The following is a 25,542-nucleotide window of genomic DNA, read 5'->3' on the forward strand; positions in this document are numbered from 1 at the left end:
ATCAAAAAATATATAATAAATGAAATGGCTTAAATGTATATTTACTTATTCAGACATAGATTTAATTCAAGATAAATATTTTATGTTGAACATCAAACAAGTACCGGTTAGTCAGAGAGGAAACAAGTGTGAAGAAGAACTTTTATCTCTAACTTTTCGTGTTGACTGATCAGAGTCCACGGAATTTCTCAATTTTTTTCAGATAAAAAGGGGTGAATATATATTGGTTACGTATGCATATTTATATTTGAGTTGCAAAAGTATCTCCATTGGTGTTTGTAAACATTGCACTTGCAGATCCTCCCACCCGGAAGCATCTTCATCAGGTTGGGGAAAGAAATCCGAATGAGGAATAGTTCCTCAAATGAGAAGTTGGAAGATCAAGCTATATTTATAAGGGGGTAACCAACCCGGGGTAAAAGCAGAGAAGTCCAACCATATGTCCCCTTTCAAATGCATAATGATCGTTAAAAAATAAAAGGGGTGAAAAAGGCAGTGTCTGCACGTACCCGAATATGTGTATGCTTAGCCAAATTGCCCTTTGTAGGCTATGCCTACCCGCAACCGACTTTATAATAAACTGTCATAGGATCAGGAATGAAATGTGAAAGATACACGAAAATTATAAAAGAACGTTAAAAGAATAAAAATATGCTTAATGTGAATGAATGTGCAGGTACGTGCAGACACTGCCTTGAAAAATGTGAATTAAAAAAAATATTTAATTTAAAGGAAAGCTGTGTCAGATCCAATAGAGATCAATTCACAATTGATGCTATGAAAATATTCCATCCAACAGGATGTATTAAGCAGAGTTCGGGAAAGTACATGTATTAATTTAAAGCAGGGGTTCAAACTTTCTTAATTAGAAACGCAGTGATCTGGAAGGATTTTTTCTCTATGGGCCCAGGGCCCCTCAAAATTAAATTCAAGGGGCCATTTTAAAAAATAATGGGCCACGTTGTCAAATGAATGGGCCATTTGAATTGACTACAGTGAAAAAAGTAAAAAGTGTATATCTCGGCAAAGAGATGGTGGTACTTACCTTTATGATTTTAAATAATATTATAAATATTGTGCCTGTGATTTTGTTATTTCAATTCAACAAAGAATGTAAAATAATTTCTTCCAAACCAGATAATATTTAAGATATCCTTTATTTACAATGTTTCTACTGCTACTGTTGTCTTGTTCATGTGCATGGGTTTTTTTTACATTAAATTTGGGTCTTCGTCGATACCATACTTATTCCCGACGTTCTGTATTTAGAGGACGAATTTAGCATTTCCTCTGCACTTGTATTATTATTACTTCACCACGATGACAACAATAACAGTAGAGAGTGTCATTAATTGATAAAACAAAACAACAATTCGCTGAAGGCATGTTTACAAAATGTCAAAACAAGCCAAAGACAAAAAAGTGACAAGGACAGTTAGTCGCCTTTTATGGTGACAAAAACTATATTCATAAAAAGGCTTACGGGTTTTTCAATCGAAATAGTAGCAAGCTGAACTAAGTTAAAAGATAATAATTAGAGACAAATCTCGTCTGTACTAGCCAAATTTTACAAATTTAAGGTTGTAAAAAATCATATCATGAATGATGGTTAATTACGTTTTTTGGGTAATCAGTTACACCCCATGGTTCTATTATTTCCATAGGAAAACACCCGAGACGTCCCAAAAATATATAGGTGCTCCTATCATTGGAGGAACATTACACAGTTGTGAACACACACATGGCGGCACGGAACACGATCGGAAATCCATTTGCAATATCTAAACGTATTGAAATGAAGTGACAAATATCGTGCGCCACGTGGACGCTTACATAAGTCACTCTATGCGCCATTTCTGGTCAATATGCGCTATAGGCGCAGGGCGCACGACCTTCCCGATCACTGGAAACGGTGATAGTTACATTGTTATCATTGAACCGATAAGCATATATGTTAAGTATTAAAAGAAGTTCACCATTAATATGATAAAAACTGTTCATGTATATTTCAGTTTATCTGGTAAAACAAAAAGATGACAGAAAAGCATAGTTTTGGTGTAACAGCAGTTTCATGTCATGCATGGAATAGTAATAGATCAGGTGTGTATAATAAAAAAAGGTGCTTTACCTAAAAAAAAACAACCTTGTGTGTTGATTGGATTCTGAGTGTTTCTCAGACATATATATCATATATGCAATATCTCCTTTCATTCATTTTTAGAACAGACAAATAAATGAAAAATGCTAATATTTTTGAACATACTCATATGCCATTATGGAAGATGCTTGATTTGCAACTTACATTTAATGTTTGAAAAAAGTACTTTAAAATACCCTACTTACATGCTTCTTAATTGGTATCAAATCTAGATTAAACAAGAAATACTAGAAAATGTATTAAAATAAAGTGAAATATTGAAACCGCTGTTATCAAGTCTCTCGTCTCATGACATGTATGTCATGGTTTATGTTTGTCACAAAAATTGGGATCAGATTCATCAAGAAACTAACACACTTCTGAAATCAATTTAAATGAAAAAAAAAATTGTTTACATTGTAGATTGATATAGAAAGATGTGGTGTGAGTGCCAATGAGAAAACTCTCCAGCCAAATAACAATTTTTACAAGTAAACCATTATAGGTCATTTTACGGCTTTCGACATAGAGCTTTGGCTCTCACCGAAAAAACAAGCTATAAAGGGTCCCAAAATTACTAGTGTAAAACCATTTAAACAGGAAAACCAACGGTCTAATCTATATAAAACAAGACAAACAAGAAACACGTATAAATTACATAAACAAAGAACAACTACTGTACTTCAGATTCCTGACTTAGGACGTGATTATGCAATGACAGATGTTGAAAATTTTTATAAAAAAAAACATTTTTCAGAAATTGCTCTATCTCAGAATGATTCAATAGTGAGAATCTACAAGAAAAGTGGAAACAAATTTGATGAAACCGCCAGTCTCACAGAGCATGGTCAACAAGTAACGGGAATTGAATGGGCATCTAAAAGTAACAGGATTGTAACTTGTGGAGCTGTAAGTTAAATGTACAAGGATATATTTGATATATGAGTTTTAATGTGAACTTACAAATTAGAAACTACAAAAAACAACTTCTTGATATTTTGTATATTTAAAGCTTGGTATATTGGCTATGCTGTGTAGTAAAGTTGTAAAATATTCTAGCCACTAGATAAAATGGAAATATCTTACGACTGTTGTTGGTTAAGCTCTAATATGAAAATACATTAGCAAAATACATAAGCGAAATAATAATTACCTTGAAATTGACAGTGCTGAGCCTGGAAAACATGAAAGCTCTGGATTATATCTAGCCATTTGGGGTAAATTAATGAGATATAATCAAAATTGTGTCTTTAATCTTGTTGCTTCAGGGGAAAACATTGAACACCATACCGGTAGTTTAAAATTTACATACAAATGTAGCACAATTAAAAGAGCCTTGAAAGTTAAATTCTGGAGTTAAATGTAAAATGTACCAGTAAGATGAAAAAGCTCAAAATCATACATCAGGTATAAAAAGTAGAAATCACATTATAAATTGAGCTTTTATTTACAAACATTGTTGTATGGTTATTTAACAGGATAGAAATGCCTATGTATGGGAAGTAGTTGATGGAAAATGGAAGCCTTCTTTGGTAATTCTTAGAATCAATAGAGCAGCAACAACAGTACGCTGGTCACCACTAGGTAGGTTTTCCACTATTGAAGCAAAGAAAAATATTGGTTTCTATCTCCAGACTGTCCCTGTTTTAGACTCTCTTTTATTCTATATATTCCGAAAAGTCATTGAAAATTTTATTTAACAGTGACATGTATATTTTTAACAGTGCTAATTGTGGAGGTACCAGGATAAAGTTCATTTTCCTTTTCATTCTATTTATACCAGTTATCTATATGAAATACATATTAAAAGGATAAATTTATTTTATGATTTCCACTTTGAAATTGACATATATACAGGTGTCTTTGCAATATTGAAACATATGTGGACTAAATTTCCATTTCTGAATCAGACAATTACCAAATAAAAATAATGCATCTAGATTTCTCTCTTAAAATTTTCAGTAATGCTCATTTGGTAAAAGTTTTGATTATCTTATGTAGTGAAATTGAAGTGTTTCTAAGTTAAAAAAAAATAGAGGAAATATATGATATTGTCTGACACTTGTTTGGCCACCTAAGTTCAAAAATCAAAAAGTATTATAAAACTCTCAAATAACATCAAAGACAATATTTGTTGAACAGACATCAATAAATATATTTATATAGGGGATTCATTTATTTTTTGGGGGTACCAGTTTTCATGGATTGAGGAAAACTTACATGTTTATGATTGAACTATGCCCATGAAGACAACAAAAATTGGTATCATACAAATAATAATTAATTCAATTGTAAATGTTTGATTTTGTAGTTAACTTGGTCATGAGTTGTATATTATAGTAATGGCAAATATATTAATTAACAAATTATGACCTTTATATTCCAGAAAATAAGTTTGCCGTAGGAAGCAGTGCCAGAGTTATATCCGTATGTTATTTTGATGAAGAGAACAATTGGTGGGTCAGCAAGCATATCAAGAAACCAATCAGATCAACTATTACTTGGTAAATACTACATTTAAAATAAACATTAAGATTGATATTTATAACAAACTGAATGCCTCTTTGTCAAGTGATATTAATCAGAATAAAGAGAAGTATTTATATATATACATTGAAAAATCTTGGATTATAAATGGTATTTGTAAAAGTCCAGTCCTAAAGACTAGAATTACACCTCTTTCTATTTGCATGATTTTTATTTTGTTCAACACTTTAAAAATTCAATGGTTTATAACTTTATATGAATCAAACAAAAGTTTTGTGAAATTTTGTATACAGAAAAGTATTTTGCATACATAAAGTATTTTTTCAGAAGTATAGAATTATTGATCAGATATAACCTGTCAGTATATCACTATTTGAATGAATGAGAACAGCTGTAGCTAGCTTTTAAAAAAAAGTTGTGTCCCCTTGAATAAAGAAATACTTGTTTCTGGAAGAAATTTTTGTATGAAAAAATTGTACTTCTTCATTTAAATATTTCATCTTGCTTTCCTTCACAGTTTGGATTGGCATCCCAATAATTATCTCCTAGCAGCTGGGTCATCAGACTTTAAAGCAAGGTCAGTATTTAACTCTGAAATGATTTTTAGACTTCTTTTAAAATGGTATTATAGGTTGTTCACAAGGTCAATACATGTAGTATGCATTGTTTATAGTTCAAATAAATTATTATTTGCTGCAAATACAAAAACAATATCTTAGTATTTTAAAAAAAAAATTACGATTTCCGGATTTTGTTCATGTCCGTTACCGGAAACCATCGATAATTTCATTTCATTCAAAACTTCCTGTTTCAAATTTCAGTTTTGTATAATATTTCTTCAGGTATTCTTAACGAAAATTATTAAGTCGATATATTGTGCTGCTCTATAATGACAACATCATCTACTGAAAATAGAGATTGATTACGAGAAGGGCATGAAATATTTGAGTTACGAGTAAAATGCTGTGTCCAAGACCGCAAATTGTGGTATGTCACAAATGATTAATTAGAAAACTGTGGGTTTTTTTATTTATACAATGACTTTGTGTCAGGAAAATTGGACTGTGAATGATATCCAAGGTGCAAGAATTGTGGACTAAATTGGTACAAAAAACATGACATGATTAAAGAAATGGACTCAAGCACAAACTTGTTAGATTTATGACCGTATATTGAGAAAAAAAAGTCGACAAACAAACACATTTTATTATATCAAGCCCTTGGTTTACCCATGCCTGTCGTTTTTTGTTGACAAAATGCAAACACCTTCTGTCCCTATACCCTCAATAAAGTCATTAAACAACAACTTCTTTTTGGTTTAGTTCATGTTTTACATCAGAATTATATTTGCATATTGCTTTAGCACCAATCCTATTACTTTCAACACTGAGTTTTAATTTTATTCTGTACTCATAATACTTGTGTTACATACAATTGTACCAATACGTTTTCTTAATTTTATGGGGATTACAAACCATTATTTAAAAAGCAAAATTAATTTGGTGTAGATATAATCTGACTCCAACTGGAGAGAGCATTTCTCTTTGTTTTTGATGTATACTATAAATAGGTTTCTAAAGCGGCAATCATGGCATAACATGTATAACAGTGGTTGCCAATCAAGAGATATTTATTTAAGAGTTTGAAAAATTGTGTACATTACTTATACAGCATGTATATACATGATTTATATAAGCTTATTTTACACTTGTGTATACCCCTGTGGTATGAAGAACTCGTGACAAGAGGGTTTCATATGAAATAAAATTTAGAAAATAAAATACTCCCACCCGTCCCATTTTTTTCAAAAAATTGAATGAAAATCTACTATATAATTTTAGTTGGCCTTAGATGGGCAGATTAGTACATAGACCCACTACAAATATAAAGTGTGTAAAATTGAACTGCTTAAATATAATTAGTGGTTCCCCTGTACCCACAATATTCACTAAAAAAATGGTATTCAACGAATAGAAATGAACCCACGGTAGACTGAAATCTGATGTGACAAATAACTTCTACATTGCATATTTTCCTGTAATATGGTTAATATTTTTCTGTCATTCAGAGTATTTTCTGCCTATGTAAAGGAGGTAGAAGGAAAGCCGTCTGCTACTCCTTGGGGAACAAAGATGCCATTCCAGGCTTTAATGGCAGAGTTCTCTAATGGTGGAGGTAAGAAAATTGTCAATTATTTCCTTGAAAAGGATGTTAAATGTAACATTGCATTTTAACTAAGAAATATTCATTTCATTTAACATCTAACCCCTTATTTTATTGATTTTGTATTTACATTGTGTCATAGATCAAATTTATTCATTCAGTGTATGTTCACTTATGTTAATATATCTTTTTGATTGAGTTAAGCCATTTCAATTGATATTTTATAGTGTGCCTTTCTATGTTGTGATGATAAACTATTGTTTCAGATACGGGTGAAGGTTGGTACCTATTAAAATGTTTAAACCGCTGCATTTGTTTGCACCTTTCCTTAGTCAGGAACCTGATGTTCAGTGCTTGTCGTTTGTTGATGTGGTTCATAAAATTTTCTGGTTTTTATATAGATAAGGCTTGGTTTTCCCATTTGAATGGTTTTACACTAGTCATTTTTGGGGCCCTATATAGCTTGCTGTTCGATGTGAGCCAAGGCTCTATTGACTGTACTTTGACCTATAATGGTTTAATTTAATAAATTGTGACTTGGATTGAGAGTTGTCTCATTGGCACTCATACCACATCTTCTTATATCTATATAAAACCAGTGGTGTAGCCTGGATTGAAATGATGTGGATGCAAAAACTTTGCAAAAAGAATGAATGAAAAACAAATATGTAACAAAGCAACAAACAACAACCACTGAACGCTGAATGCCTCATCATGTAATAAAAAACCTTTGTTTAAATACTACTTCATAGGTAAATGATTAACCTTTACCAAATATTAGTTTGGCAATGCACCAACAGACAAAGAAGACTCTTACTTGAGGTCACTATATACATGTTATATAGGTCAAAGGTTGAGGTCACCACAACAATTGAAATACTAGAATTGAGCAACAGTTTTGGTCTGTGGGTGGCATCTCTTTAACCATACTTTCATCCTTCGCCAAACATAAACTATAAAAGTCTGATGGAAAGAACAAGATATGTCAAATGTCAAGGTCACAAAGTTTAAAACAGATAAAATAGTTGGAACATATTTGTTTTGTGACAATTGACTGATATCTTTTGAGCACTAATATGGTAATAGGATTTTAAACAAATTGTTAGTGCACCAATGCACATTTCCATGAATAAGACCCATATGAATAGCACTGTGTCAAAGGTCATTAGTCACATGAGCAATTTATAGATTGCAATTTTGGCACATTGTAAAGTTTCAGTCTTTATCACGAACCCAATGCACCCCTTAAAAATATCAAAAAGGTATCCAACACAATAATCTATTCCCTCTAATGCAATTCTAGAAAGATTACAACTGTACCTGTTGGTGATTATATTTATTAATTCAATCAAGTGAAATGTCTTCGCCGCAGAAAGCTGTGGAAAACAGACACAGAGTGCAAGCATTTTGCAATATTTAAACTATGAGGATATATCAAACTGAAGTTTGAGTCATTTAGTGTGAGAACTTACAGGTCTGTGTAAGAAACAATATAATACAAGTGCAGGTCTTTTCTGTTTGTTATTTTGTTTTTGAATAACAGGTGGTATAGTACAAATTTCCCTCAAAAGTGGAACTAATAGAAAGACATGGGTGGTTTTTAATGATCTTAACTTCCACTGAGGGTCTTGAATGGTTGGGAACTGATTCTGATGTTTTATAAAAGTTCTTGTGTTTTTACAGTTTTCAGGTTAAAGATTGCATTTTATATGCAACAAAATTCTTATGTGTCTGGCTTAAATGTTATCAAATAATCTAAACTTTTTCATGTTTCTTGAGGTAAACAAAATAAAGAGCATTATAGCCATTATTTGGCATACACATATATCAATGAAAGATATATATTCAGATAATCAAGTTACACAATGATGTGTGTGTGTGTGTGTGTGTATAAACATGCATGTCAAGAAAACTCATAAATTTTGCAAGGTGCATGATTTTATTATCAGTTCTAAAAATATCAATGATATTGTTGACTTTGTTGTTAAAGTAATATTAAAAATTTGAGTTATCTTCCTTTTTTCATAATAATAATATTTCACAAGCACTTTGATTTAGTATTCACACATTTATATATATATATATAGCTCTTTATAAAAGTCCTTGACAAACAGGATAGTACTCTTCATTTATGTTTTTTATTTATCATTCACACTTTTGGGCCGTGTCTTTAACAGGTTATAACTCATTGATTTAAACATGTTTATGTATTGCTTTTGGCTTCAATAGGATATGACTCATTTTACCACGTTTGTGTATTACAGGTGGCTGGGTACACAGTGTAAGCTTCTCTCCCAGTGGAGATAAGTTGGCTTGGGTTGGACATGATTCAAGTGTTTCTGTAGCTGATGCTGCCAATGGAAACAAGTAGGTTAAGAAAATGCACCAATTCAATAATAACAATTTCATGTCTATGGGTTTATATAGATTAAAGGAAACATTGGGTGTATGTTAATGTGAAAGCAGCCAAACTACACAAATCAAAAGATTTATAGAGATGACTATACAGTCTTCAATAATAGACTGGAATTTATGTAAAATTTCATGTTTCAAATTGCCTGAATTCTTAAGAAATGTTGTAAATTAATCAAAAACTATCAAAGATGTGTGGCCAACAGCAATTTATTCAAATATATTCAATGCTTTATAGCATACTTTTGTTCTAAGTCTAAATCTTGAGTTTTAAGTCATTAACTTTTTCATTCATTATGATTGATTTTGTTTTCTTTTGCAGATTATCTGTTGTGAAAGGAAGCTTTTTACCTTTCATTGATATTTCTTGGGTAACAGAAAACAGCATGATAGCAGCTGTAAGTGTTGTTTGCTGTACTGTATGGTCTATTCCATTAAAATGTATGTGGGAGGGTAAGAAGTGACTTTCAAAATATCCCTACAACCACAAATCATTTTGCATAATGGTAATAGACACATACTGAAAACAGACCCATGACTCACCGTCAACAATTAAACTTCCCTACCTACACTCCCACATACATTTGGATGGAATAGCCCTAAATGGAAAATTGCTATTTTGATTACTGTAAATTCAGAAATTATTGCATGCATTTATTATTGCAATTTTGTAATTTTAGACTAAAATGCGATTTTAATTTTTGTAATATTCAGAAAAATCCTGTTTGATTCTAATTAAATATTTCAAAATGCCAGTTTCTATTATTGCCATTATAACCCTGTAGCATTTTTCGCAATAATAAAAACATCGCAATAATTTCCGAATTTACAGTATCTGATATTTTCATCAGCTGAAGCAAGTGCAAAAAAAACTAATGAATTGCATAATACTTAAGTTATATTGTCTTTTCTGCATTTTGATAAAGTAATGTCATGATTGTAAGATAAAGTAGAAAAATGAGTTCAATTAAACAAAATTTCATCCAACATAATTTAGAAAATAAGTTAAAAAAAATATAGTATTGATTGCTACCATTATTTATAGATTTTAAAAAGACACACATTTTTTTAAATACTTAATCAAACATGAGATTAACATCAGAAATCTCTTGTTTGTGAAAAATAATGAGTTCAAACAAATCTGTGACAATATTGCTTAAAAGAACTCCATATCTTTTTAAAATAAAATCTAGTTATAGTTCAAATCTAAAAATACTCAGGAACTTTTTTCACATGTTCTAATTTTTCTTTAAATCATTTCCCTACAATTAAAATGGAGAATGGAAATAGGGAATGTGTCATAGAGACAACAACCCCACCACAGAACAGACAACAGCAGAAGGTCACCAACAGGTCTTCAATGTAGCGAGAATGTTCTGCCCCTGGAGGTGTCCCTCAGCTGGCCCCTAAACAAATATATATACTAGTTCAGTGATAAAGAAAGCCATAATAAAATCCAAATTGTACACAAGAAACTAAAATTAAAAAAATAATACAAGACTAACATAACCAGAGGTTCCTGACTTGGGACAGGCGCAAAAATGTGGCGGGGTCCAATGGGTTTATGAGATCTCAACCCTCCCCCTATACCTCTAGCCAATGTAGAAAAGTAAACGCACATGAAAATTCAGTTCAAGAGAAGTCTGAGTCTGATGTCAGACGATTTAACCAAAGAAAATAAACAGAATGACAATAATACATAAATAACAACAGAATACTAGCAGTTAAATGACATGCCAGCTCTAGACTTCAACTAAACTGATTATGTCTTCATCATATGAATATATGTATATTTTATTGCTTTCTGCTTTTGCCAGAATGAACATGTAATTTTTAAAATTGAAGAATAGAAATTACTTATATTTGAGGTTTCTATATAATACAGTTCACACTTTTAGAGACAAAAAGATCCATGGTCTTCTATGAATCATTAAACATGTTTTTTATTCATGTTTAGATTGTTTAACATTGCATTTTCAATTTTACTTGTCAATTTTAAGGGTTATGACTGTTGTCCAAAGCTTTTCACCCAAGATAATGGAGGTAATTTGAGCTTCATTTCTGACCTTGACATTCCAAAAGAAAAAGAAGAGGGAACAATTAGGTATGTTTATGTCTTTACAATTACTGTATCAACATTATTATTTTGTAATGTGAAAGTTTAATTATCAATAATTGTTTTGTTTCTTAATTTAATTTCTTAGAGATCAATTGTCATGCCTTGCAAGTATGTCAAAAAATGTTCTTTGAAGATTTAAAGTTCAACTTCATGATAAATATCTATTCTTTAAATTAAAAAAAATGCTGATGATAATATCTGTATTAACTGCATTTGAATGCATATGTTTTCATGTAACTGGGCAAGTGTCAAGGTTATGGTCTCCACAGTTTATTGAAAAACAGGCATTAGTAATTTTAGAGATTCAAACATACATCATGATATTTTATGTCTATCCCACATATATGTCAAAAGACATATTTTTTTTTGTTCAATTTATTTGTATCTGTCGATCATACCATCCATAAATTACATCCTTATTGTATTTTTTACATGCAAACTTGAAATGAAGTCTGTAATGTATAATTTACTTCTTTCAGCGCCATGAATCGATTCAAAAATTTAGATAAGAAAGCTTCTGCCAAAGAAACTTCCACAGATGTTAAAACCCAGCATCAGAATACTATTACGTAAGTGTACAAATCTAGATCTATTTAAAAAAAAATTACAGATTCAAAATAAGCAATATATATTTTTTTATATAGGTCAGATTGTTGGTTTTCCCGTTTGAATGGTTTTACACTAGTAATTTTGGGGCCCTTTATAGCTTGTTGTTCGATGTGAGTCAAGGCTCCGTGTTGAAGGCTGTACATTGACCTATAATGGTTTACTTTAATAAATTGTGACTTGGATGGAGAGTTGTCTCATTGGCACTCACACCACATCTTCCTATATCTAATATATTAAAGATAGATTTATTGTCAGTGTCATCAGTTAAGCAACTTAAGCTTTAATTATATAAATTGCCAGACTTCATAGCAATGAACACCAAACTAAAGCAAGCAACAATCTATTAATCCTTCATAGGTCAATATGTTACAGCATCATTTTTCTTTTGTATCTAAATGTTGAACCAATACATGACAAATATATACAAAGAAAAAATGCATATAGTTTGTTAAAAAAAAACATGATATTATATGCTACGGTAGACACTGTAGAGAACTTACTATCCTTCAAAACCTAGAGAATAAAAAGCCTTAGCTGAGCAAAATATCTTGTGTTAAAAAAAATTTTAGTTTAGATAATCTGTCTTAAAACATATTGGTATTAAGAAAGGTAAGTCTTAAAATAAGTCAACTAGCGGAAGTTGATACTGTTATAAATTTTCAAAACAACACATTTCCTTAGATTATAACATGTCCTGGTACAATGTTATCCTTATAAGGAGATAAAATGTACTTATAATTTTAAAAGGAAGCAAGATCTTCAAAATTTAATATGGTTTTTATTAATTTACAGGCAAGTTACTATTCATACAGGAACTAAGGCAGATTGCACCAAATTTTCTACCTCTGGAGTTGACGGACAAGTCATTATCTGGGACTTCAAGGTAACATCTTAGATAAAGATAATTTATGATAGTAAAGTGGGAAGATAATCATTATTTTCCTTACCACATTTCAAAATGACAATGCGTTAGTTAGTGTATAGGATGTCAATTTAAATGAACTACATGTTTTTGTTCATCAACATCATATACAGTCGGAACCTCGTTGTGTCGAAGGTAGCGGACCAAAGTATTCAACTCATCCGAGGTTCGACTCATCCGTGTTCGAGTGTGTCGCCATAAATTTTTAATGCATGAAATACAGTATGAGATTTGTGTAAACTAGATACAATGAACAGTGTGCCTTTTTTTTTTCTCGATAAGGCACATTATGATTGTGTATTAAATCTCCATTTTTGGTCCTTCGTAATAATTAAAAACACAAGTACAGATACAAATCATGCACAAATAAAATCAATAGTCTACACAAATATTTACAAAGGTCAGTCGCTATAAATTATGAAATCACTCACGGAACGAAATAAGTTCTGAACCGTCTCTGATGAGGTCGTTTGCTTTACATTAAATTATCATGAATTTATTATAATTGTCCTAATCCTTTTATCTATGGTAATTTATGAGTTTTAAATTTAAAGATTCATTTAATTAGCTTGGGTCAACTTAATTCGTTTCGTTTTATCTCATATAAAAAATGTTCAACACACAAACATTGCGCTTGAACAATCAACAAAGGTGTTAATTAGCGGTCACCATAAACATGTCATTTTAACTGTTATACAAACAAGTATATTTACTCAGCTTTAATCTTTTTAATCTCACAATGAGGTTCGACTGTAATATCAAAAACCTTTTTATTTTTCTATTTTCATGAGGTACAAATATGAACTCTTCTGCCATTAATTTTTTTTTAGACAAAAATACTAATGCGGTATAGGGGACCTCTGTGGCTGAGTGATCTAAGTAGTTACTACTGTAATCACTAGCCAGTCAACACTGAGATTTTGAGTTTGAAGCTTGCTCTTGTGGGTGCACTGGACTCCAATTTTAATTGACTAAGATTGTCAGTTTTCAAAGGTCGGTGGTCTTCTCAAGGCACTCAGGCTTCCTCCACTTATAAATACAGGCGACCACAAAATAGCCCAAGAGGGGTTCTTAAAATTAATCAATCTAATCTGGTGTACAAATATAAGAGTCTGGTATCTATGAGTATTTTGTACCTTGTTAAAAAAACATGCTGCTTAACTTTTTAAAAAAAAGGGAGAAGAAAATATTACTATTTACTTCCTGTTGTTTTATATGATAGCACAATATCTTTTGAACCAGGATGTTGGGAGTTATCTCCCTTTTTACAATTGCCAATTCATTGCACAAGAAGGAAGTGCATATCTGACCAATCAATAGATCAACTGTCAGTTAAATCTAGGTTGATTTATTGAAACAAAGCCAGAGTTTAAAGTGGAACTAATTTATCATTCACAAATAATCAATTTTTTTATCTCATAACTAGTGACAAAGCAATTTTATCTTGATGAATTAGTTTTTATCCAATTTTAGTTTGTTTTAATTCATATGTCATACCTTGAAGTATTTAGTCTCTTTTTTAAATATTCCAGTGAAATGTTTGTAAAAAGAAAAGATTAAAAACTAAAACACTTGATAAAAAATTAATTTATGGCTGGACTTGACGTTTAAATTAATTTTTCAAGTCATGTTACATAATATTCGTTAAACAAATTAAATCTGATATACTGATGTTTATAAAACATTAGATGATATAAGGCATGCTGTTTCATTTACCTGACCCATATCTCTTTTGGTGCATATATGTATTTCACATTCTCTGAATTCAACTATTCTAATCAGAAACAAGTTATACATGGAATTCCAAACTGGTAAAAAACAATCTAAGGTCAATGGTTAATATTGCTACTATTTTATTGGAAAAGTTTCATAACAAAGCTTCTAGCAGTGGAAAGAGTTATAGTACCAGTATTTACTTTTTATCGGTAATTTGTACATTTTTCCTTTGATGTGTACTCGCTGATAATGTCAGTATCAGTGGACTGGCCGTGATATAAAAATTATTGGGTTAGTACACAAATGACATGCGCGAATGCAACGCGTAAGGATCTTCTTCCGCCCTTCATTCACAAAATTGCGCGTGATTTTTATCGCAGAAACGCACGAGATTTTTGGCGAATGAAACACTTGACATTGATTATAACTTTCACAAAGTTAGTTTAGCCTTTTTTGTTGTGAAAATATGAACAGAAAATGCATGAAAAAGCTGACAGACTTAAAAAAAAAAAAAAGCGTTATCTATATTAATTGATATATGAAGTCCATGGTTCCAATCCGAGTTTTTATTCATACAATACCAATACATAGCCTGGTGCCGTTCCAAGTAGTTTTCTTTTTCTTTCTGTTTCTTGAGAAGTATTTGTTTTACCTGTTCAGTCACTATAAAGTGTTACAATTCATATTTAACGCAACACATAAATAGTGACCAAAAAGGTACCGCTATCGCATGAGAGAAGCTAGAAAAAAATGAAATTTACACATTTTCGACAGTTTTGTGGGACCATCATATACAACTTTAAAAGGTGTTGTTTCATTGTCAATTTAAAGACAGATATTCATAGAACGAAGAACAAAAAAGTGAACTTATTAATATGCGGATCTAGGATAAATTTTAGAAAGGGGGTAACCGGGGCACCATCTATTAAAATGTTTGAAATAATTATGAAGTAGACAATACATGAGCTTGTTCAGATAATTTACAAATTACAGTCAGCTTTAAGTCAAATATAATTATAACTTGACGTCGTTGAACTTAAAAATGATGATCGATGAAAAATCTGCTGATTCATAACATATCATTCTAATGTTCTGACTTACTATGCTCGAGGGGGGGGGGGGGGGTTACATGGATAGGACCTTAATCGGGACTCCGGGATCGGGCGTCTTTAAGCTCGTAATTTTGGGATATCGGGATTTACTTTATTTAAATCACAGGAGTTTGATATACCAAAGTCGACTATCACAGTAGAGCTTCTCTTGAAGAGCTCTCTTCGAGAGAAGCTCTACTGTGATAGTCGACTTTGGTATATTTTTAACCCCTTATTGATAGGATTTCAAACTCTTCGAGTGAAGCTCTACTGTGATAGTCGACTTTGGTATATTTTTAACCCCTTATTGATAGGATTTCAAACTCCTGTGATTTAAATTCGGGACCTTGTGATTTCGTGTTTTTGGGGAAAGACGGCTTGAAGCCGTCAATCCCCTATGGGGTCGACCAGAGTGACATTCCCTCACATCATTCATTTTGTTTTTATAGTGTGGAAAACCCCCTAACAAATTTTACTGAAATTGATGAGAGGGAGACACACAAATGAATAGTTTGACTTGAAACACTTTTTTACACATTTCCCGTCTGTTTCTCACGAAATTATCGTATTTTGAGCTCTCCTTTAAACTATTTACGTTTCTTTTACAATCCGGAAAAATCAGTATGACGAGATATTCAGAATTCTAAATATATCCAACCTACATTGGAATGCCACACTACGCAGAAGCAGGGATATCCTTCACCGGTTATTTAAATCATTATCAGAGATCCTGTACTAATTAAACATTGGTATTTGTTAAATGTTTGCTAAATGTTTTACATAGTAATGTTTGCTGTAGATGATTCAAACATCAACATGCAATACTTTAATTTGTAGGTCAACAACTTTCAAAGTAAACACAGATCGTGGGGATACATGAGAGAGGGGAGAGAAACGATTTTTTTCATTTTTTTTCTGTTAAGTTCTGTTTTGAGAATCTTCCTCCAATTCAGGAGCACCTCAATTGAATAGTAATTATCCACTAAAATAAAGTTAATGTATCTGAACACTTAAAATGTGACATTTCATTTGATATATGATTAGTAGTCTTCCATTTAAACTAAATCTTTGTGTACCAACATAATCATTGTAATGGTAAAAATAAATTGAATTCAATTACAATGTTGCATTTTGTTGTGTTTACCTATTTATTCATGAAATTTAGAAATATTTCAAAATGTAGGATTTGGAAACAAGCTTCACAAAGTTTACATCAATCTTATTGTTTTTTATTAGTACCTGTATCCCTGTGATGAGAGTTGTAACTGGGAACTTTATCAATGGAAATCTAAAACTGAATAGATTTTTCAGTCCAAACTTTCCAAAGAAAAAACTTTAAAATCTTAGAGTACTGTTAAAAAAAAATGGAAAATGGCCCTAGCCTGCAGTTCAGTGGTACACAATTAAGATTTCCTAAAATATTGTAGTTGTTGTTAAATGACAGAATTCAGTTGAATTTTAGATAATTAACTATCAACTTTAATCGAATGTTTAGATTTAGAAGATGCAGATCTCTTCCATTGGTCCAAATTGGATCCTAAACTAAGGAAAGGAAATTACATTAAACAACAATTGATTTCAATATTGTCAACCTTTCTACATGTTCTAGTTGTTCTTTTTTTCATTCTTTTTATGAAGACTATCAAAAGATACCCCCCCCCCAAAAAAAATGAATAGAAACAAGGGCCGTCTTTCCCCTCAGAGCTATTCAGCTCTTTGATTAAACCCGGGATTTCGGGATCAGGACCCTCCTATCCCCCCTCTATGTTGATGCTTTGTGAAAAATAAAGAAATCTGACTTACCGGTATGTTACCATTATATTTGCCATTGTTAGAGTCATGTCCAAAGCAGAATATTAATGAAACACATGCAATAATTCCTTTTCAATACTTTGTGCAAGAGAACGCCATGTTTACTGCACTGAGACAAAATTTCAAATGACGTAATGCAGCCTGTGACGTCAAGTGTGATTCGCCGTGATTGGACGCGAAAAAGAAGTTCGTTTGTTATTTTCTCTATATTAGTAGTAATTTTTGTTTTTTTTTAAATTACCGATAAACAGAATAAAGGACTTTTTGTTTTTGATACTGACTTTATCACAGAAAATATCAGGCTCGCCCTTCGGGCTCACCTGATATTTTACTGTGATAAAGTCAGTATCAAAAACAAAAAGTCCTTTATTCTATATTTACTGAAATTTATTAATAATTACAGAAAGTAAACACATATTTGAAAAAAAATATTTAAGTGAAACTTGACTAGCATCAAGTCTAACTTCACAACTAGTTTAGATACATATATGTTTTAAAAGTTCTTATGTAGACCTCAAAATTTCTTTTCTTGTTTTACTGTTTTATTGTGTTGTTGTCAGTCAACAGTGAGAATTTTCTAAAGTGAAACCTCAAGGGGACTAATTATTAAAAGCTTAAGTTCAAAAAAGACTTAAGGGAATTTGGCAACTATAGAAAACCAATTATTTGGTTAGGAGGGGGAGGGGGGAGTAGGGATACAATTTAAAATTAAAAATAAGAAGGATGTGTAATCCAACCAAGCACCTTAAATTTATTTATGATATAGCCAGTTTTAAAAGGTATTAAAATGACAAATGTCAAACAATTCCTGACTTGGGAGAGAGCACATACAAATTGTGGCTGTGTTGATTGCGAGAGTGCAAACCTTTGTTGATTATATTTATTAACATGATTTATATTTGTTTTCATTTCAGTCTCTGGAGAAGAGTATATCTGGACTCCGCATTGCATAAAATTTCACGTACCCAAAGTCTTTCCAGCAGTATGACATTCAACACATCAGTATTTAGATCAAATAGTTTGCTAACTTTGCTTTGTTAGAGGGAACAGTAATTAACTTAAGAGAAAGTTTGGGTGATTTTATATCGTAGTATCTTATGAATCAAAATAGTGGACTACATATGGTTATATAGTTTATCATATACAACAATTGTATTTCTCGCAATTAATTGACTTTTTTAATCAATATATTAAAAATGCAATATTTTATTTTCTTACTTGTTTTATATTATACTGCTTATGGTTATCAAATAATAAAATAAAAAAAGAGTAAAGATACATATGTTTTTTTTCATTTGCCTTCCAATACCGGTGTCTACCATACATAAACATGAATTATTGAATAAAATTGATGTCCAATCAACTTGAAACTTAGTACACATGTTCCCTATGATATGATCTTTCTTATTGTAATGCCAAATTAGAAATTTGACCATAATTTCACAGTCCACTGAACGTAAGAAATAAAGTGCTAGTGGGGCCTCAGTGTACTATGAACACATTCTTGTTTAACTTAGTTTTTTCTCAACCGAATGTTAACTTATACACAATGCTTATTATAACAAAACTCAGATCAGGTATAATTTGGGAAGCATCACTTTTAGTGATCTGGAGTTATGTCCCTTTGTAATGTTATATGCAAACAGGGGATCATCTCTGTCCCATTGACACATTCCCCATTAAATTATCTATCATGTCAGAAAAGTTAACATCCATAGAATTTTCACTTATTCACATTGTAATAGTCACTAGCATATTGGGCTTGGCAGAGAAAAAATGACGTTGTAAATATAAAATTCATACTTTGTTTTTCCCTAAATAAACTTTCCATCTAGTCATACTTCATTGTTGATAAGAGGGACAATTTTTTAAAGAGTTTACTCTTTACTTTCCAAGATGCATTATAACATCAAGATACTGATTGTAGTTAAACTGTAATATCCTTAATTCCTGTTCTAAAAATGCATTCAAACACCAAGAAAATCATTGTTTGTCACTTTTTGTCCAAGGACTAGACACCAAGAAATATGTGTGGACATAGAAATAAAAGGGGTGTCTAAAACGCTGCCTTGTCATACCTTTTTAGTTTTTAAAATTGATTCATTATTAGTCATATAAAAAAGAAGATATGGTATGATTGCCAATGAGACAACTATCCACAAAAGACCAAAATGACACAGACATTATCAACTATAGGTCACCGTATGGCCTTCAAGAATGAGCAAAGCCCATACCGCATAGTCAGCTATAATAAGCCCCGATAAGACGATGTAAAACAATTCAAACGAGAAAACTAACGGCCTTATTTATGTAAAAAAAATGAACAAAAAACAAATATGTAACACATAAACAAACGACAACCACTGAATTACAGGCTTCTGACTTGGGACAGGCACATACATAAATAATGTGGCGGGGTTAAACATGTTAGCGGGATCCCAACCCTCCCCCTAACCTGAGACAGTGGTTTAACAGTACAACATAAGAACGAACTATAAAAATTAGTTGAAAAAGGCTTAACTCATCAGATGGACAAAAATACAAGTGGACGTGGCCAGGAACTTATACATCCCGACACAAAAAGACGCAATGAACAGATCTGAGAGTACTCACAGTTATCTGACAACTAGTTCAAAGCCACTAACAACTAATGAAAAAATCATGCATCTAAGACTAAACTATCAATCCGTACACATCCAACATCCAATGGGATTTAGTGTAAAGACGTCATAAACAGCCAGAGAAAAACATGACCTGTGATCTATATTATCCATCTCTTTGACAGATGTTTTCTAGAAACGTGTTCTCATTATCTAAATATAGATACCATACTCAGATGGTCTAAAGGGTTATCACTAGTAAAGTCAGATTGTCACAAATATCTCTGGCAGCAATACATTTTGCTTCATAATAAAACTGTTGTGAAATTATGCACTTTTAGATAAAACTAAAATTATGAGAAATTTATTGAGGTAATTTGTACTGTTAACCTAAAATATGATAAAAGGATAGATATAGATTTAAAATAGACACTTAAGGTTCCAAAGTACTAGTCAATGATCTGGTAATCAAGAGATAATCTTAAGATAACTGTCTCAAGGTAAACATGTAGTTAACAGGTTTTTTTTATCAATTTTCAGTCTTTGCACTTTGGACATAAAACCCTTGTTTGTGTTTTTAATTTCTATCAAAACGTCACAACAGACACAGGCATTGCGCACTAGTTGTAAAATATAAACACCGTTACGGCTTAAGATGGCGCCAAAGGAACATCGCCTTCTAAAAAGGAAAATTAACAATAGGGAACGAAAAATCGTTCCTTTTATCGTAAATTGTAGTGTTGATCATTGGGGTATTCAACCCTTTAGCACCAATTTAATTAGTTTTTGCTCTTGTCCATTGAGATATTAATTACAATATTTACACTATATGATGATATTAAAGACTGGTGATTTAATCATATAAATGTTGATGGTTATAATATGTTTCAAGTCAAGATAAGCTTTCCGTGATTCTACGTGATGTAAGCAATATCCGTTTGTGTGACAAAACCTGCAGAGACATTTTAGATAGATGTCATAGAATTTTATAAACATGAAGATATTTTTTTCTTTGTATGGCCTATGTATGGTCTGTGCGTACATTCGTCCGTTCATCCATCCGTTTGTCAGTCTGTCCTTGTCAAGGTTAAAGTTCTTCAGTTCTTCAAGAGTTTGGTTAAGGCAGTTTTCATTAAAGTTGAAGTCCAATCAAGTTGAAACTTAGTTTTTACTCCAATTTCATGGTCCACTAAACATAGAAAATGATAGGGTGAGTGAGACATCCATGTACAATGGACATATTCTTGTTTTGGGTTTTTTTTTCGTCATAAGTTTTGAGTAAATTGTTTCCAGTGTGTAAATAATCATCTCTCAGAATACTTTATGAATAGCATATTTGTACTTTGTTCTAGTCAATGTGTTAGGTATTTGTTTGTGAAAGGCGAAATGTTATTAAATCATATTGTATTTATTATAATGAGGGGGGGCAAGGGGTTTAACTGTTATGCTGTTATGGGGCAATTTAATTCTTTGTTATCTGTTATTTTGAAAATATATTTGCTGTTAGCTGTTATTGTCTTATTCTTTGTTAGCTGTTATTGGGCTATTAGTTTTTTTGTTATCTGTTATTGTGGTAATGTATTTGCTGTTAACTGTTATTGAAAATTGGAATGTTAGCATTTTTTTTTTGACATTCAATATTCGGTATAAATTGAATATCATTGGACATTGGGGTCTACCACTACTAATATGTTTGTCCCGTATTCAGAGAAGGATTCCATTAACATTTACCCATCACAGAAGTGAGGTCCAGGACAATTCAAGTATATCTTATGATTATCCTTTGTAATAAATTCCATTTTTTTATGAATGTGTATTTAGAATTATCTTAATTTTTTGTATGAGAATAATGTTCCTTGTTTCCCGTACGAACATATTAAATTAAAACAATTCTTAATATGACAAAAAGGAAAACATATGGCCAGGATATCTGACAAGGATCTCAATTAAGGACTAGGTCCTAACAACCAGTTAACCTTTTATATAATATAGTACATAGACTCAGCTCTGTGATTCTTTTCAAAGCAGAACCAAATGCATTGTACAATGAAAGTTCCAACTATGTACTTGGGTCCAAAGCTGCACATAACTCATTACAAACAAAGATTTCTTTCGTTTCAAGCCATTGTTTCCCTACTAAACTATGTATTCTACTTACTAGTACACTTGGTACAATCAAAAACCTCAGCTGATAAAAAATTGTTCAAATAAGGCCTTTGAAAATAGTGGAAAAAATTGCTTTTGAAGTGTCAAAATTTGTTCGAAGAACTTGATAAATTGCATGCTTGTAATTGGTGCTTTTGATTTTGCTATCCTATATACCACTTTGCCTCATAGTCTTATTAAGAAAAATTTACATACCTCATTAAATGGTCATTAAGAAAAAGTCAGAATATTCAAACTCTTTTAGGTCATTTTTTTTATTAGCAACAAAGGGAGCTTCAGTCAATATATATAAACAAAACACCAACGTTTCATTAGAACTGCTGAAAGCATTTTTGGGTTATTTTTGAAAACTAGAAAATACCACCTTTTTCTAATGAATAAAATCCATTAACTCAATAACATAAAATCTAAAATTAATAAAAATCGAAAGGGAGTTTACAACAATAGATATAAACATTTTAGCAAAGTTTCATGAGAACTACTGAAAACATTTTTGTGTTAATGTCTGAAAACTGGAAAATCCCCCCTTTTTAATTAATAAAACCTGTTAACGAGTCGGAAACGTAAAATCTAAAATTTATAAAAATTGAAAGTGACCTCATGTTAATAGATATAAACAATTCACCAAAATTATTTGCTTTGTGAAAGCATTTTTGAGATATTATCAGAAAAGTGAGAGAAAAAAACACACCAATTTTATTGAATAAAAACCCATTACCCAGAAACTTAAAATCTAAAATTTATAAAAAAAAAAAAAAAAAAAAAGGGAGCTCACGTCAATAGATATAAACAATTTCCCAAAGTTTAATGCAAATTGGTTAAAGAGTTTTTGAGTTAATGTCCGACATGTTGACAAAAGACGGACAACAGTATACCATAATATGTTCCGTAAACGAGCGTATAAAAAATATTATAATATTTTGAGTAGTAATTTAAACACATTCTAGATAAATTAATTAATACTAAAAACATAGTCATAGAAAATCGAATGCATTACAAAGGATTATATCCGAAATAAGAAATACTGATTTGTCAAAGACCGAATTATTTTTATATTTTATTTACTGTTATCTGTTATTGTCCATTTTAATTCCTTGTTATCTGTTATGAGCCAAATCAATTTGCTGTTTTGCTGTTATTGGGACCCCCCTTGCCCCCCCTCTATAATGTAATGTACAATTACAGTATTTGAAGGCCCCTTGTAAGTTGTGTAGGACTATACGAGCCATCTTTTCATGGGAAAATTAAACCCGGCATATTTTCAGCTTTAAAAGGACCTGACATGAAAATTTTGAAAAATCCAAAATGGAAAATATTATTCAGTAAGATTAGAGGGGCAGCTGTCATTCTTATATCGTAAGGACAAGAGTAAGAAAACATTCAATAAGTAAAAATATTAAAGAATATCTACATCAGCAACAACAAAACTCGTACAAAAAATAAAAATAAAAAAGTGGGTCCATGAACCAAGAGCGTACGCCAAACTGCACAGGCTGAAATGTCTCGCCTTCTACTAACCATTTATTTTATGTTGATAGTCCTAAATATACAGCTTTACTTAAAATATCACATAAACTTGATATGATTCAAGAAAATAAGATAAAGGTCAGATAAACCAAATGGTAAATATATGGACAGCTTAAAATCATTCAATACACCAAAAATAGTTGACCTATTGCGTATATTTTCTAAGAAACATACTTAACCAGAAAAATTAAACATTGACCAATGAACTAAGAAAAAATAGTTCAAGGTCAAATGAACCATGCCAGTAGGACATGTACACTTAACAATCAATTTGCATTACATATAGTTGACCTATTGCGTATAGAATCTAAGAAACAAATTTAACATTGACTGATGAACCATGAAAATGAGTTCAAGATCAGATGATACCTGTTAGAAAGGCAAATATTCTTTACAATCCTTCCATTAAACAAATAAAGTTGACATATTGCTTATAGTTTAACAAAAACAGACCGAAAGTACTTTACACTGAGCAATCGGCAATGAAACGTGAACATGAGGTAACGGTCAAATAAAACCTACGAGACTGACGTTATGTACATCATAAAATATTTCCATACATCAAATCTAGTTGACCTATTGCATATAGTATTAGAAAAAAGACCAAAACACAAAAACTTAACTTTGACCACTGAACTATGAAAATGAGGTCAAGGTCTGATGACACCTGTCAGTTGGACATGTACACCTTACAAGCATTCCCTAGTTACACCTGAAAGATAGTAGACATATTGCTTACAGTATCTGATATAAAGATTTTTCCACGAAAACTTAACCTTGTTCACTAATCCTTGAAATGAGGTCGCGGTCAAATAGCAACTGTCTGATTGGCATGAGGACAAGTACGCACATACCAAATATAGTTATCCTATTACTCATAATAAGAGAGAAATTAAAATTACAAAAAATCTTAGCTATTTTCAAGTAGTCTCTAAACCATGAACATGAGGTCAAGGACAATGGACATATATGAAAAACGGAAACTTCATAACATAAGGCATCTATATACAAAGTATGAAGCATCCAGGTCTCCCACCTTCTAAACTATAACGCTTTTAAGACGAACGCCTGCGTTGGATCACTATCTCAATACGGTCGGGCTTTCTGTGACAGAAGTCGCAGGCTAAACAAAAACAACGGTTATAATTCAATCAACACGTGCACACATCAAGTAATTCACGTTTCCTCGCCGCAAATGATATATGAATTTTCTGTCCGTCTGAAACACACGAATACCTAGCGTATATAAAGCTTAGACTACTATAGCACATAGTATTTTGACAGATTGTTGTGTTGGATAACTTTTGAATATTTTATAAGGATTGGGTTCGTGATACATACTAAAATTTTATAATGTGCCAAAATTGCAATCTATAAATTGCTCACGTGACCATTGACCTTTGACGCAGTGCTTTTAACAAAGGTCTTTTTTTTTTACTAAAGTGTACTTTCGTGCACCAACAATTGGTTTCAAATCCTAACAATGCCCAAAATATATCAATTGATTGTTCAAAACCAAACTATTTCAGTCTGTTTAAATCATTGTAACCTTGACTTTTGACTTGCACATATATATATTGATTGTTCATATCTTGTTCTTTCCATTGGTCTTTTATATATTATGTTTGGCGAAGGATGAACTATGGATAACGAGATGCCGCCAAGAAACCCAAAACTATTGCTAATATTTCAATTGCTGCAGTGACCTCGACTTTTGACTTACTGACCTCAAGTAAGAGTATTCTTTATCCGTTGGCGCATTGTCGAACTAATATTTGGTT

General features: G+C 31.6%; 1 protein-coding gene across 5 annotated transcripts; it reads left to right on the forward strand.

The window, feature by feature from the left end:
* Positions 1 to 94: 94 nt before the first annotated feature.
* Positions 95 to 18,746, forward strand: LOC143045236 (actin-related protein 2/3 complex subunit 1A-B-like). Of its 5 annotated transcripts, none has more exons than XM_076217594.1 (14): positions 105 to 212; positions 2,013 to 2,100; positions 2,895 to 3,046; positions 3,616 to 3,721; positions 4,524 to 4,641; positions 5,142 to 5,201; positions 6,693 to 6,799; positions 7,054 to 7,065; positions 9,052 to 9,154; positions 9,522 to 9,597; positions 11,200 to 11,303; positions 11,798 to 11,887; positions 12,720 to 12,810; positions 18,383 to 18,746. In XM_076217594.1, exons 2-14 carry the CDS (start codon positions 2,034 to 2,036, stop codon positions 18,419 to 18,421), a joined length of 1,125 nt encoding a protein of 374 aa, XP_076073709.1. In that variant the 5' UTR covers positions 105 to 212; positions 2,013 to 2,033; the 3' UTR covers positions 18,422 to 18,746. The 5 variants fall into 5 exon arrangements, with proteins under 5 accessions (XP_076073713.1, XP_076073709.1, XP_076073711.1 ...); XM_076217596.1 differs by lacking the exon at positions 105 to 212 and adding an exon at positions 306 to 326; XM_076217595.1 differs by lacking the exon at positions 105 to 212 and adding an exon at positions 398 to 415.
* The last annotated feature ends 6,796 nt before the right edge of the window (positions 18,747 to 25,542 follow it).

The sequence above is a fragment of the Mytilus galloprovincialis genome, chromosome 9 (genome assembly GCF_965363235.1).
Source record: "Mytilus galloprovincialis chromosome 9, xbMytGall1.hap1.1, whole genome shotgun sequence".
NCBI classification, from domain to species: Eukaryota; Metazoa; Mollusca; class Bivalvia; order Mytilida; family Mytilidae; genus Mytilus; species Mytilus galloprovincialis.

Coding starts and splice junctions, on each gene's coding strand:
- LOC143045236 (XM_076217594.1), top strand. CDS start 2,034: ATGACAGAAAAGCATAGTTTTGGTGTAACAGCAGTTTCATGTCATGCA. Junction 9,155..9,521: donor GATGCTGCCAATGGAAACAA/GTAGGTTAAGAA, acceptor TTTCTTTTGCAG/ATTATCTGTTGTGAAAGGAA. Junction 9,598..11,199: donor AAAACAGCATGATAGCAGCT/GTAAGTGTTGTT, acceptor GTCAATTTTAAG/GGTTATGACTGTTGTCCAAA.